The 12,726-nt window shown below is 44.2% G+C and overlaps 1 protein-coding gene across 3 annotated transcripts in view; it reads right to left on the reverse strand.

Moving 5' to 3' along the window:
- The window catches only part of Gprk2 (G protein-coupled receptor kinase 2), a 180,357-nt gene that overhangs the window by 141,817 nt on the left and 25,814 nt on the right, over positions 1–12,726 (reverse strand). For all 3 annotated transcript variants that reach the window (XM_068370488.1, XM_068370489.1, XM_068370486.1), the window contains exons 3-4: positions 5,895–6,010; positions 1,588–1,665 (exon numbers count right to left, since the gene is read on the reverse strand). In XM_068370488.1, coding sequence (XP_068226589.1) covers positions 1,588–1,665; positions 5,895–6,010 — 194 coding nt within the window. The remainder of the gene's footprint in view (positions 1–1,587; positions 1,666–5,894; positions 6,011–12,726) is intronic.

Below are 12,726 nucleotides of genomic sequence, written 5' to 3' on the forward strand. Positions count from 1 at the left end.
TGTATCACTTCTACTCCTTGAGCCTTTAAAGCCCACAAAGTGATTAAGGAGAAGCATCTGGTGATGTGGAGGTCTAAATGCCAAAGCCTGGGTAACAAGAATCTTGTTCACCGAGTTGGTAAACCTTTGTTTCGGTCCAACTGTGAGGAAATATTTGGAAGAGAGGAGCCTCCCCTTGAAATGCCTGATGGTGTTGGACAATGCCCCAGCTCACCCTCCTGGCCTCGAGGATTTTTCATTCATCAAGGTTCTCTATCTTCCACCTAACACGACCACTCTCCTCCAGCCCATGGACCAGAAAGTGATTTTCAACTTTATGACACTACACGAAATATCTCTTCACGAGACGTTTCAAAATTCGTGAATTTTGGAAAGAACATTTCAATGTTGTGTTATGCCTCAAAATCCTCGATACAGCTTGGCGGGAGGTTTCAAAGCACACCTTGAACTCTGGAAAAGGCTGTGGCCTGATGATGTCTCCGCACAAGATTTCGAGGGCTTTCACATAGGCCAAGTGGAAGCTTGAATCCAGAAACAATTGAAACACGTTTGCTAGCAATTTTCCTAGGGTTAAACCATATTTGTACTCAACTCAGCTTGAAAAACCCTGACACAGATCTAAGCCCTCCCTGCTTCAGCAGCTTACTCCTCAGTGACGTATGCATAAAAGTCACAATAGCAGGCACACTTAATGAGGGAAAGAAAGAGGTAAAAGTCTTCCTTGGTGACATATTGGGCGTTGCGTTACCAATACCGACACCAAAGAAGGCTTAGCTCTCCTCTTCCCCTGCAAAGCATAAGCTTGCCACTGCGCAGGAGGACAGGATCCACACAAGGGATAATTCCAAACAATCACACCCACTACAAGAAGCAAAAAGAAAGTGTGGATCTATAGCTAGTCTAACCCTAAACTGATTGCAGCATTCACCCTTTCACCACAAAGTATGAATCTCTTGCTTATTCATATTCACTATCAACACCCACCATTCACTTTCTAAAAAGTAAAAGAAATAGATCAAAGCCTTTGGATAGAGCGCAACAGTACATTGGTACTCGTTATATCCATACTCATTGCGTCTAACAATAAAGTGAAGCATTAAACAGGGGGTGGCCATGGCTACTTGCCAACATGCACGACCTGTTGTTGACTACCCGATCAACAAATTCAGTTACCAATCAAGCTCTGCTAAAGACAGTCCTCATTCTAAAGAATGAAAGTTTTGCATTAGCTTTTGCATTAGCATAGGAACAAGTTAATTATCAACACATAGAAAGGGAAAGAAAAGCTAATAAAGTTTGGTATGTAGACAATTGTTCACAAGCAAAATTGAAATTCTTCAGCTCCATAATGTGAATGTGTATAATCAAATGAATGGAAGATAAATCTGAAATCCTTGCGTACCTACTATTTCCCATATTTGTATTAGCATACATATTCCAGAGTGAAAAAAAAAAAAATACACAACATAAAATAAGCTACTTTAATTTCCATAGCAATAGCACAATCTATTCAAATCAAAACATACAAAATAAGAATCATTAAATTTTCTTTAAGAAAGAAAGGGAGGTGGTAAAATCTGAACTTACCGTTTGTTGTAAATATTTGTTAAAAATAATATGCGCAGCTTCTTGTCTTTTTTCATCTACTTCAATCTGATATCGTTCCTAAGGAGAAAGGATAACATTTTATCAAATAGAAAAAGTTTACAGTTATTTCTTGCAGTCACTTATATATAAGAGATGTCTAGCTTAATTATTCAATTCAAATTATCTAGAATTAAAACAATAAGAAAACTACAAATTTTAAAGGCAATTTGTATTTTACCTAAATATACAAACACTTTTAATGGGTTAAGCTCTTAGTGACTTTTGTTGAGACCATAAAAAAAAAAAACTGGATATGGCAACAATTACATAGTTGCACGAATCAGCAAGGTAACACTAGAATCACATCATAAATTTTTCTTCTGGTCGGGTTGCGGGGTGGCACAGACAGGCAATATAAATAAAATCAGGGGTATATAGTTAGGACAAACACAAATTATCTTTAAAATTTGTGGTTTGTTCCCGCAAGGATACAACCCCTCGTCAATTTAATGGGGAGTCTTCCTTAGGTGGGAGTCATCTCAATGGTAGAAAAAGCTGTCTGATTGACCATAGACCCCGAAAAGTCATGCCCGGCTCTGATAAGAGGTAGAGGCGTACCTAAATCCTCTAGTGACATGAAAAGGAATGACATTATCCCTGACCTATAAAGATAGAAATATGCTTTGAAACAGACAATCATACATATTATAAAATCATAGCTAAATTCCATAATACAGGATACAAAGAGGTGTGCTCACCTGCTTGAGTGTCAATTAGTGATGATACTCCCATGGCCACCAGTTAGGATGGGGAGAAAGATCACTTACATTTGGCTCCCACATCAGGTATTAATAAGTAACTGATGAGATGACACTGGTATAACTGTGCTGCAGAGGTTTCAGGTTTTGGGCACTCACTATTTCACATCAGGTATAAATAAGTGCTGTAACTAATAAGCTAAAAGTAGGACAACTGTGCTACAAAAGCATAGTTTCTACATCAACTACTGGGCAGCCACTAAAGAGACTAGAGAGCAGATGTCTAGGGTCTTGCAGGCACCATTGTTCAAATAGTGAGCAGGAAAAGTATGTCTTACTCTTCCAAGTTCCTGCAATACCATTATGTAGAAAGAAATATTTGCAGTGAGACCACGGATATCATGAGCCCTGGCAGATGCCAAGATAGACACTTCTCCCAAGGATTGTGGACCTCATAATAAACTCTCTTAGTCAATGAGAAATTATATTCTGGTTACTCTCCTCTTTAATTCGGTGTTGACAAATAGGTTGGAAACACTGGGATGACAAGGTAAATCAAATAAAGTAATTCTTCTAAGGCATAAGGCCTTTCTCGAGTGATGAAAGTGTGTCAAATCAGTTGTCATAAAAAGGTGAATTTTGGGTCTTGCGGGAAGCTATGGTTGTAGCAAACCAGTGATTATGGTGAGTCCTGGGAGGGTTCTAGACCCTTCTTCCTGTGATGTGAAGGCTCTCAAAATAAGTCTCTCTGAGTGGGTATTGCAAAATGCTCAAGTTGTGACAACACCATGAATGTCATGGGCTTTGAGAGGGGAACCATCAAAGCTTCTCCAAAAGAGACTATAAGAGTTCTCATAATTACTTATAACAACCAAAAATGGATTCTGATCTTGAATCCTCGACGTGTGTTAACAAGCAAGATAGGGAAGGACAAGCTGCAAGGAACAGACCTCTTAACCCACAAAGTGTTCGGGAAATGCTGTCAAAGGACGACAGCTGCATCATAAGTATTGTGCTTTTATCATCAAACTAATACTTGCTCATTTATTACGAACTAAATTACCCAATATTCATACATCAAAGGAATGTCCTTGAAATGGAGATTAATATCAAATAATGAAATCTCATAGGCTAATCTCAATAATGAAATCTCAAAGAAGTGTAATGAATATATAAAAAAATGGTAAAAATAAAAAATGATAAACACATGTAAAGAACTTTTTTGTTTTTGATGGCTTCATAAAATATGTATTGATGCATTTTAATAATTTTCATCAAAATGACAGCAAATTTAGTGAATGCTAAAATAAAAATCTATAATGAATATAAAAGAAATAATTTTGTGTTGAATGGATGTGAGAGTATATGCATTTGTAAGTGAGTATTTGCATGCGCACACTCCGGCTAACACTATCATTACCAACCTTATGAAACAAGAAAAAAGGTATGACCATATGTAAAAATGACACATTCGGAGATAATTTGTAAATTTTCCATAACTAATACAAACCTGGAGTTATTTATGTGGATATTCTTTCAGCGGCAGCTAGAGGTAGCCATTTGACTTTAATTGCGAGATGGCAACCCTGCCTAACCGCTTGAGCGGGTAGGCAAGGGGTGGCTCTCACAGTGGTGAGAGACATCACTTATTACTGCAGGCAGGACTTCTGGGGACAGGTGATGGCGGGCAATTTATTTAAATAACTCCAGGTCTGTATTAGTTAGAGAAAAATACAAATTATCTCCAAATTTATCATTTGTTCCCATACTAACAAACCTTCAGTTATTTGTGTGGATGACTCACTCTTAGGTGGGTGGAAGTCCTAGATCTGGCTTGGACATTGACCCAGTTTTACCAAGTACAGTATATGACTGTGATCTAGGGAAAACTTTGACACCTCTCTAAAATATACAAACTGAATATATTAGCGGCCTGTGCAATTTAGTAAAATATGACAAATTCATAAACCATCTGTATTATTCCTAACGATACAAACCTTCGCTATTTATTTAGGGGTATCACTTTCTGCAAAGCTGAAATAACGAGCCATTAAAATTTAGTGAGGGTTAACTACCCATACCGCTAGTTAGCGGGGATAGGGGGGGTAGCTTGCTACTGCTCCCACTCACACACTTTGCTTGGAGGTAGGACTTCAAGGGGGATAGGGCTGGAAAGCAATTTTGTATAAATAGCTAAGGTTTGTGTCGTTAGGAAAAATAAAAATTATTTATGAATTTGTCATTTATTCAATAACTGGAATACAAACCTACGCTATTTATCTAGTTTTGTGGGCACGCGCTGAGGTTCCGGAAGGCTCTGTTGCGCCGGCGATCGTAGGTTGGCTGGTGAGCGCTGGCGAGCTGGAAAACGTTGCTCTCGGTGCCGAGGTTGAGCAGATGAAGGCCGAAGCGTTGTAGAATGCTGACGAGCTAGAGAGCGTGGGCACACTGTAAAGCGCTGACGAGTTGTTGGCGAGAGCTGGTGCACTGCAGGGTGCTGGCGAGCTGGAGAGTGTTGGCGCGCAGCTGCAATCTTAGGTAGGGCCTCAGGAGGCTGTACCGGGAACAGGAATGGTGATGGTCGGTCGGCAGGTCAGCTGGTAGGACGATCAGTAACTGGGATGTGCACTTTGGAAGGGCGAACATCCACCGATGGAGATCACGAACGATCCACAGAAAAGTCCAAGACTAAAGTCCAAGGACTAGCAGCAGCATCGTCAGGACAAGGTCTAGGGACACATGAAGCCCATGAGGGGCGGTGGATCAGCAAGCTGACCTTTAGCAGTAGCAATCCTCCGAAGAGGAGTCTCTATGAGTGGCCCCCTCTCACGAACGAGAGAGGTGATCACTTCGCAGGAGAGACTTGCCTAAGACTATGCTCCGGCCCCGAAGGAAGAGAGACAGAGCAAGGGGGGAGCGTAGTCTAGGCGAAGACAGCAACAGCATTCGGAGTTAATGAAGTGATGAAGATGCAGGAAAGTTCTCCCTCGGAAGGGAGAAACAACCCCACACCTGGGGAGGAAAACTAGCCCTCGGAAGGGAAAGTAGTCCAACCCCTGGAGGCAAACCTCCTGGTAGCGCTCTAATGGCTCGTCATTCAGCTTCGCCGATAGTAATAACCCTATAGATAACGTTGGTTTATATTCCAGTTACAGAACAAATACATCTGATTCGTAGGGCAACCAAAAGCGAAGTGGCAACATGACACTAACATCACCTCGCATATGCATGGGTGGAAACATGCTGCAACCACTCATTGTTGCCATATCCACCAGTTTCTTCTTCTATATGGTCTGAACAAAAGTGTACTAGGAGCTTTACCCATTAAATTAAGAGGGTTTGTATCCGTGCAGGAAAAAAAAATTTTTCTCCAAGTTGTACATAACTCTTATTTGAATTACACATAAAATTATTACTTCCAAACATCAAGAATATCTCTTGACAGTAGCTTACATTTGTATACAATATGAAAATATTGTACTAAATTGAGGTATACTGTATATCAACACAAATAATTTTCTAGCAAGCATCAAATATGGTAGAACTTACAACGTCATCTAAGAACTTATTGTATTTGTGGTACATAGGCTTAACACATTCACAATACTGTCGGAACAGCAGTCTCCCTATGGGTTGCTGATCCACTACAAAGCTGTATTTTACATCTGTAAAAGATATAGAATTAGTCAACAATTTAAAGGTACCAGCAGCAAATTCTAAAATGAGGATTAAATGCTGACAGAAAGACTATACAGTACTATACTGTACTAATATTGTACTTCTAAGTTTTGTAAATTACGCTGGCAAGTAATAATTGAAAAATATAATTAAATGGTTTGCAATAAATATAAATTACAAAAAAGTTTAACATTTTAAACTACTACTGATACTAGGACTACATATAAAGATAGTACAGTTGGCTTCATTAATTCCAGTACACTTCACAATTAGCCAAGGAGATGATGACAGTTGTACATTGTAACAGGTATCGCAGCTTTTAGCAACGTAAAACCTTGGCAACACTGTCTGTAAAACAAAGTCTCTGAGGTTATAAACATGTGAACAAAGGCATTTTTCTATACAGCACTTTGTAAAATGAATAAAAATACCATGTTTACAAGCTCAACGACTTTGTTCTTCAGACAGCATTCCCAACAGTTTCTCTTTTGCTAAACATGACAAATTCAGAGATAATATGTATTTTTCCCTAACTAATACAAACCTCGAGTTATTTATGTAGATTATCTTTCAGCAGACCTGGAAGGTAGCCATTAGACTTTAATTGCAAGGTGGCAACACTACCTAACCACTTGAGTGCGTAGGCTGGAGGTGGCTGGGGGGTACCCAGCCACCTCTATATATACTCTCACAACAGTGAGACGTCCCTTTTGATTGCAGGCAGGACTTTTAGGGCAGGTGATGACGGGCCAATTTATATAAATAACTCCAGGTTTGTATTAGCTAGGTAAAAATACAAATTATCTCCGAATTTGTCATTTGTTCCCATACTAACAAACCTTCCGTTATTCATGTGGATGACTCACTCTTAGGTGGGTGGAAGTCCTAGTTCTGGCATGGACATTGACCCGGTTTTACCTACAACAGTATCTGACTGTCGTCTAAGGAAAACTTTGACACCTCGCTTAAATATACAAAATGAGTATAATAGCGGCCTCTGCAATACAGTGTAATAGAGGTTGTTGTCTTGCATGAACACCTTTCTTAGTTTATATAGGAAAACAAGACATATCCCATTGCTTCCTGCGAGCTGTACCCCAAGGGAGGTGAATATGAAGAAAGGAAAGCCAGACATTTTTCTCATTCAACCCAATCTTAACCCGGGTAACCAATGCCCTCAACAAACTGCTATTTGTCCACCAAGGAGCCTGAGGTATCTTAAACCACTTGTTGAGCAGCCACCACAAGACTGATAGTGAACGTGTTGAGTCTCCTGTTGGTCAAATCTTTTAAATAATGGGCTGTGAAGGTGGTCTGTCTCTTTCACATGCCGACTTGAAGTACTTGCAACATGAAGAAGTTGCGTTTAAATGCCAGGGAACTGCTGATTCCCCGACATTATGGGCTCTAAGTCGATGAGCCAGATGAGGATCGGGGGCCAAGGCTCTTTCGATTACTTGGCGGATCCAGGAGGAAACCATGTTCTTAATGATTCTCCTCTTTACGCTCCCTGAGGTAACAAACAGAGGTGTTAATAGGGGCCATGTTGCTGCAGTGCATTCAAGATAGTATCTCAAACTCCTCACTGGGCTTAGTACAAACTGATCTGGGGCACTGGTTACAGAACGAAGACTCGCAATCTAAAAGGCCCCAAATCTATGGTCCAGCACAGGATTTTGAGTCTTGGTAATAAACTCAGGGATGATGCCGAGTGTCACTTCACCCCATCCCCTTGAATGGGCGATGTCATACGAGAGGCCATGCAGTTCCCAGATTCTCTTTGCCGAGGCTAAAGCAGACAGGAACGCCATCTTTGAAGTGAGGTTTCGGTCAGTTGCATGGCCTAAGGGTTCGTAGGGAGGTCCTTTTAGGGATCTCAAGATGCAAACAGTCAGGGAATCACACAAAGTCAGGACTTTGTTGGCTATCTGATGCTTCAAAGCCCATTCGGAACCTACTATCTGAGTCTCTCTGCTCGGATTTTCCGCGAGCACATTCCTTGCCTGGAATGAATCGAGCTGATGGAGACCCCGAATGTTTTTCTGACCATCTGAGGACCTTTACTACAAGATGGCATGGAAGCTGCGAAAAGGTACCGCCCTGTTTGTTTATGTAAGCCACTACTGTGGTGTTGTTGCTCATCAACACCACAGAGTGACCTCCCAGCAACTGCTGGAACCAATGAAGAGCTAAGTATGCTGCTCTCATCTCTAGAAGATTTATGTGCTGGTACCTTTCTGACTCCTACCAAAGGCCGGAGATTGTATGGTGCAGCAGGCGAACCCACCACCCTTTGTTTGATACATCTGTGAAGAGTATCAAATTCAGAGGGGGAACTACAAGATTCTGGCCCCGTTGAAGGTTTTCATCTACCATCCACCAACTCAAATCCGTCACCTGATCGTGAGTTATGGGAACTCGGGTGTCCGGTAGATGGGAGTGATGGTTCCACACAGACTTCAGCTGCCACTACAGGGATCTTATCCTGAGGTGGCTGTTTGGAACAAGACGGAGGAGAGAGGTCAGATGACCTAGCACACTCAACCAACAAGAAGCTGGAAGGACTTCTTTTCTGAGGAAGGGTGGTGCCACTCTCTTCAGTCTGTGTACTCTTTCGTCCGATGGGAAGGCTTTATCTTGGACAGTATCTATCATCATACCGAGGTATATTAGTCTTTGTGAAGGTTGCAGTAATGACTTATAGTGATTTACCAGGACCCCCAGGTGCTGCCAAAACTCGAGAAGCATGTCCCGGAAACGAAGAAAGGTCATTTACGAGTCTGCTACAATCAGCCAGTCGTCCAGATATCTGAGAAGACGGATGCCTTTCCTGTGAGCCCAAAATGACACTAGGGCGAACACTCTGGAGCTGTTGCGAGACCGAAACATAGAACCTTGAACTGGTCCTCGTTTATGAATCTTACATAATTCCTTGAGGACGGATGGATTGGGATCTGGAAGTATGCGTCCTTCTGATTCAGTATGCACATGAAGTCCCTTGGAGGTACCGCTTGGATGATCTGCAGTCTCCATTCTAAACTGAGTCTGTTGCACAAACTTGTTCAGGGGGGAGAGATCGATGACTAGTCTCCAGCCTCCATTCGCCTTTTTCACCAGAAAAATTAGACTGTAGAAGCCTGGACACCGGTCCGCAACCTCTTGGAGAGCGCCTTTCAGCAGCATGGTCTGGACTTTGTGTTGAGGATCCCTTCGCATAGAAGCTTAGATGCGCAAGATCCCGAGTCAGAGGAGGGAGAAAATGAATGAACGGGACATGATACCCTAGGGCAATCACTTTGACCATCCAGGGTTCTGCCCCGTGGAGCTTCCACCTATGCCAGAGGTGCTGTAGCCATCCCTCACAGGTGGTAGGTGAGAAGGAATACCATTCCTACTGGAAGTGAACACCTCGGCCACCTCCTTTCTTTCCTCTGAAGGACTTGGTCACTCTCTGGCCTTTGGATGGATGGGTCCACTTAAACACCTTTGAAGTCTGGAGGACCTAGAAGTTGACGGGTGAGAAGTGGAAGGTGTTTCCTTATTCCAGGAAAACTGGGAAAGGTCTATCATAAGGACTCGATGTCATGGCCCTATGGAGGAGAGAATCGTTCGACGATTTTCTCCATCACTCAGTAGCCCTCTCTATTTCTTCTGGAACGAAGAGAGAACCCTCAAGGGTGGAGTCCCTCAACCAGGAGACTTACACCTTCGGCACATCCTTGAGGAATTTCCCGATGATGGTATCCCTTCTCTTGAGAATGGCATTCAGCCACAGGTTGACATCGTGGTGCGACAAAAACTAAAGAGTCCGGGTACCTGACAACAGGAAAGACTCCAAAATCTTCCTGGCCGACTCCTTTGAAAGATCGTGGGAGCGGATCATGAAGCCCAAGGATCCTAGCCATAGATCGAGCCATGAAGCAGCCTGCATGCCGTACTTAGCCCCTCTCTCTATGTTCAGGAACTCAACTGCCGAGAGAGAGGAGAGGGTTTGAGTCGGGATGCCCTTCGTTAGAGACTCTGCCGAAGGGTCGAGGGACACGGTGGCATGAGGTTCCCCTTCGATCTCGTAATACTTCCTTTGTAAAACAAAAGGAAGTGGAAGGGACTGAGAGGAGGAATCTGCCCTCAAGGAACTAGCAGTTCCAGCTATCTGGACAATAGCTTTCCTTGTGGCAGCTGTCAAACCCTTAGACCAGGGTAAAGCTGCACTGGAACTGGAAGGCTTCTGGGTCTCGAATATTTCATCGAGAACCATATCCTTCCCTTCCTGGATGGTGGAACCAAGAGTAGACAGCCTGTTGATGGCCCTCATGCAAGCAAATGACGTGCCAAAAGGTGTGCTCCGACTCACATCTCTCTTGTTCAGAGAGATAGTCGGGACTGGCCGCCTTTGGAAGATCCTCGTCTTCGGAATCTAAGGGGTCATCCACCTCCAGAATCACAGCCAGAGTCTGTGGTAGATCAGGGTCGTCAACTGTATCACTGGGTTGACCCGCCACAGGAGACCGTCTCTGTACATTAGCCATTCGAGCTTCCCTTGCCGCAATGTTCTTGGGTTTTGTCTTAGTGTCCTTCGATTGCCTACGCACAGGACGTTCCTCCACGGTGTTAGGAAGGGGAACCTTCGATGTTTTAAAGACACTTGACGAAGCCTTGGCAGTAGGAGCTTGAGGGTTGAAGGGATTGATCGTTATCTCACTGGGCGAGCGTAAGTCCCTACTCGTCCTAGGGCGGATGATGTTGGCACGAGGTGGTGTTACGTCTCTCATCCTCTTTTTCTGTCTCTTAGTTATGACCTCCTTTACCTTTACTAGAGTAAAGGGTAAGTTGGCCATATAAGAGTCAGGGGCTTGAGGTCCTTCAGCACGCGATCGGGGTTGGAGGTAATATGCATATCTTGTCTGCTGTCGACCTCCTCCTAGGGTCTTGACTCCCAACTGACGAACTCGACGAGGGTTCCAAGGGGATCCTAGGGGTTGCCTTGACTGGAACAAACGGAGGTTGTGGCGGTGGAAGAGCCACATTCAGACTTCAGCTGGGTGGTGATGAACGTACCCACTAATGGAGGAAGTTCTGATCCTCTAGGTAAACCATTAACTTCCCTTGGAGAGTGTCATTTGGGGGGAACTCTGGAAGGAGCTCCAGTCGACGGAAGTGATAACTTCTGAGGCAGAGGAACACGTTCCTTTGGAAGCGAAGGAAAGTCCGGACTAAAAGGTACATAGTGAACCTATTAGGCGGCTCTTTGAAACCCTCTGGAAAGGGTGTCGGTCTTCGCTGGAGGTAGAAGCTGAGGGTCGAGGCGAAGGTGTTCGTACCGCACTTGCTCGCGATTCTGACACATTTGCTCGTGAATTGCTCGGGGAAACCGTCGATTTGCTCGTGAAATTGCAAGTTCGCGAGTTCCACACGTCAATGGATGCGATTAACAAGCAGAAATGCTCGCAATAGGATAACTAGGAGCCATACAGGAAGAGGAAGGTCTAACGCCTTCTTGCTGCCTCAGAGAGGCACCTACGTCTGACAAAGTCAGCAGAGGAGGCCTCTGAGTAGGAACTACTCTTGTTGGAGAATGTGTCAAAGCGGAACGTATTTCCAAGCATCACGTAAGCAAGTGCTTCGCTAAGACTCCCCAGGCAGTGAAAGACTCTGGGTGTTTAGCTGAACGCCTGTCTGAGGAGTGGTTATTCTTATCATCAGGTCCGGTGTCTGGTTGAGGGGCTACGAGCTGATGGACTGCACGTACGCCTACCTCTACCTCTAGACGAGAGAGGTCTAGACCTTGATTGCAAACGCGTGGATCATAATCATGAACAAAATGTGAATAAAATGTCTAGTTTTCGTTCGAGATGAGAGTGAATGTTGCGAATGCCTATCACGCAAACGTGAGCGTCGGCCTGGCGAACATGAACATCGTTCTCGTGAACGGTACCCTCGGGAGCGTGAACGGCACCCTCGTGAATGAGATTGTCGTCCTCGTGATCTAGATCGCAGAGAACTAAAACGCGAGCCTCTGGACCTAGATCTAGACTGTGCTCGTGATCATGCGGAACGCGATCGTGAGACTTGTCCTCATGAAGAGGAACGCCTCCTAGGAGAGCATTGAGACCTGCGGTCTCGTGGGCGACTTCTGGAAAAAGAGCGCGAGCACCTTCTGGAAGAAAAGCATTTGGATCGTGATGACCTACGATCTGTCAGATCTTCCGATTGTAGCGAACAGCGATCAGGGGATGAGTGTCCCCGGAAGATCTACACCTGTAACCTGCAGGTTCCTGTGGGCAGAAACAAAAGGTTGAAGGTTAGGGGATGACAAGGTCCCAGGATGGAGAGAGGGTTCGTCGTCAGCAGGAGGCCAATGGAGAGGCAAACGTGATCATTTACCTTGTCCGCGCGTGGAAGGGCCAGAAGAGGGTGAAAGATGGACCTCGCACAGTTCCAGAGCGTGAGATGTTGACGGCTCTGGAGAAGGGTCCTTCCTAGCACCACGCTGAAGGAGGCGCAGCAGCTCCTCCTTTGAAAGTGGTCATAAAATCCCTTAGGATGACCACACCTGCAAAAGATCTAAAAGGGAGAATGACTCCCAGGCGGCGGGAGATGAAGTTGCTCCTCTAGGTTAAGCAACAACCCGCACAGTACCCCAGGGTTGTCAAGGAGTTAGTCGGTCTGCGCTCCTACTTGATCATCCATCAGAAGAGCGCGA

This window comes from Palaemon carinicauda, chromosome 3 (assembly GCF_036898095.1).
Source record: "Palaemon carinicauda isolate YSFRI2023 chromosome 3, ASM3689809v2, whole genome shotgun sequence".
Lineage (NCBI taxonomy): Eukaryota > Metazoa > Arthropoda > Malacostraca > Decapoda > Palaemonidae > Palaemon > Palaemon carinicauda.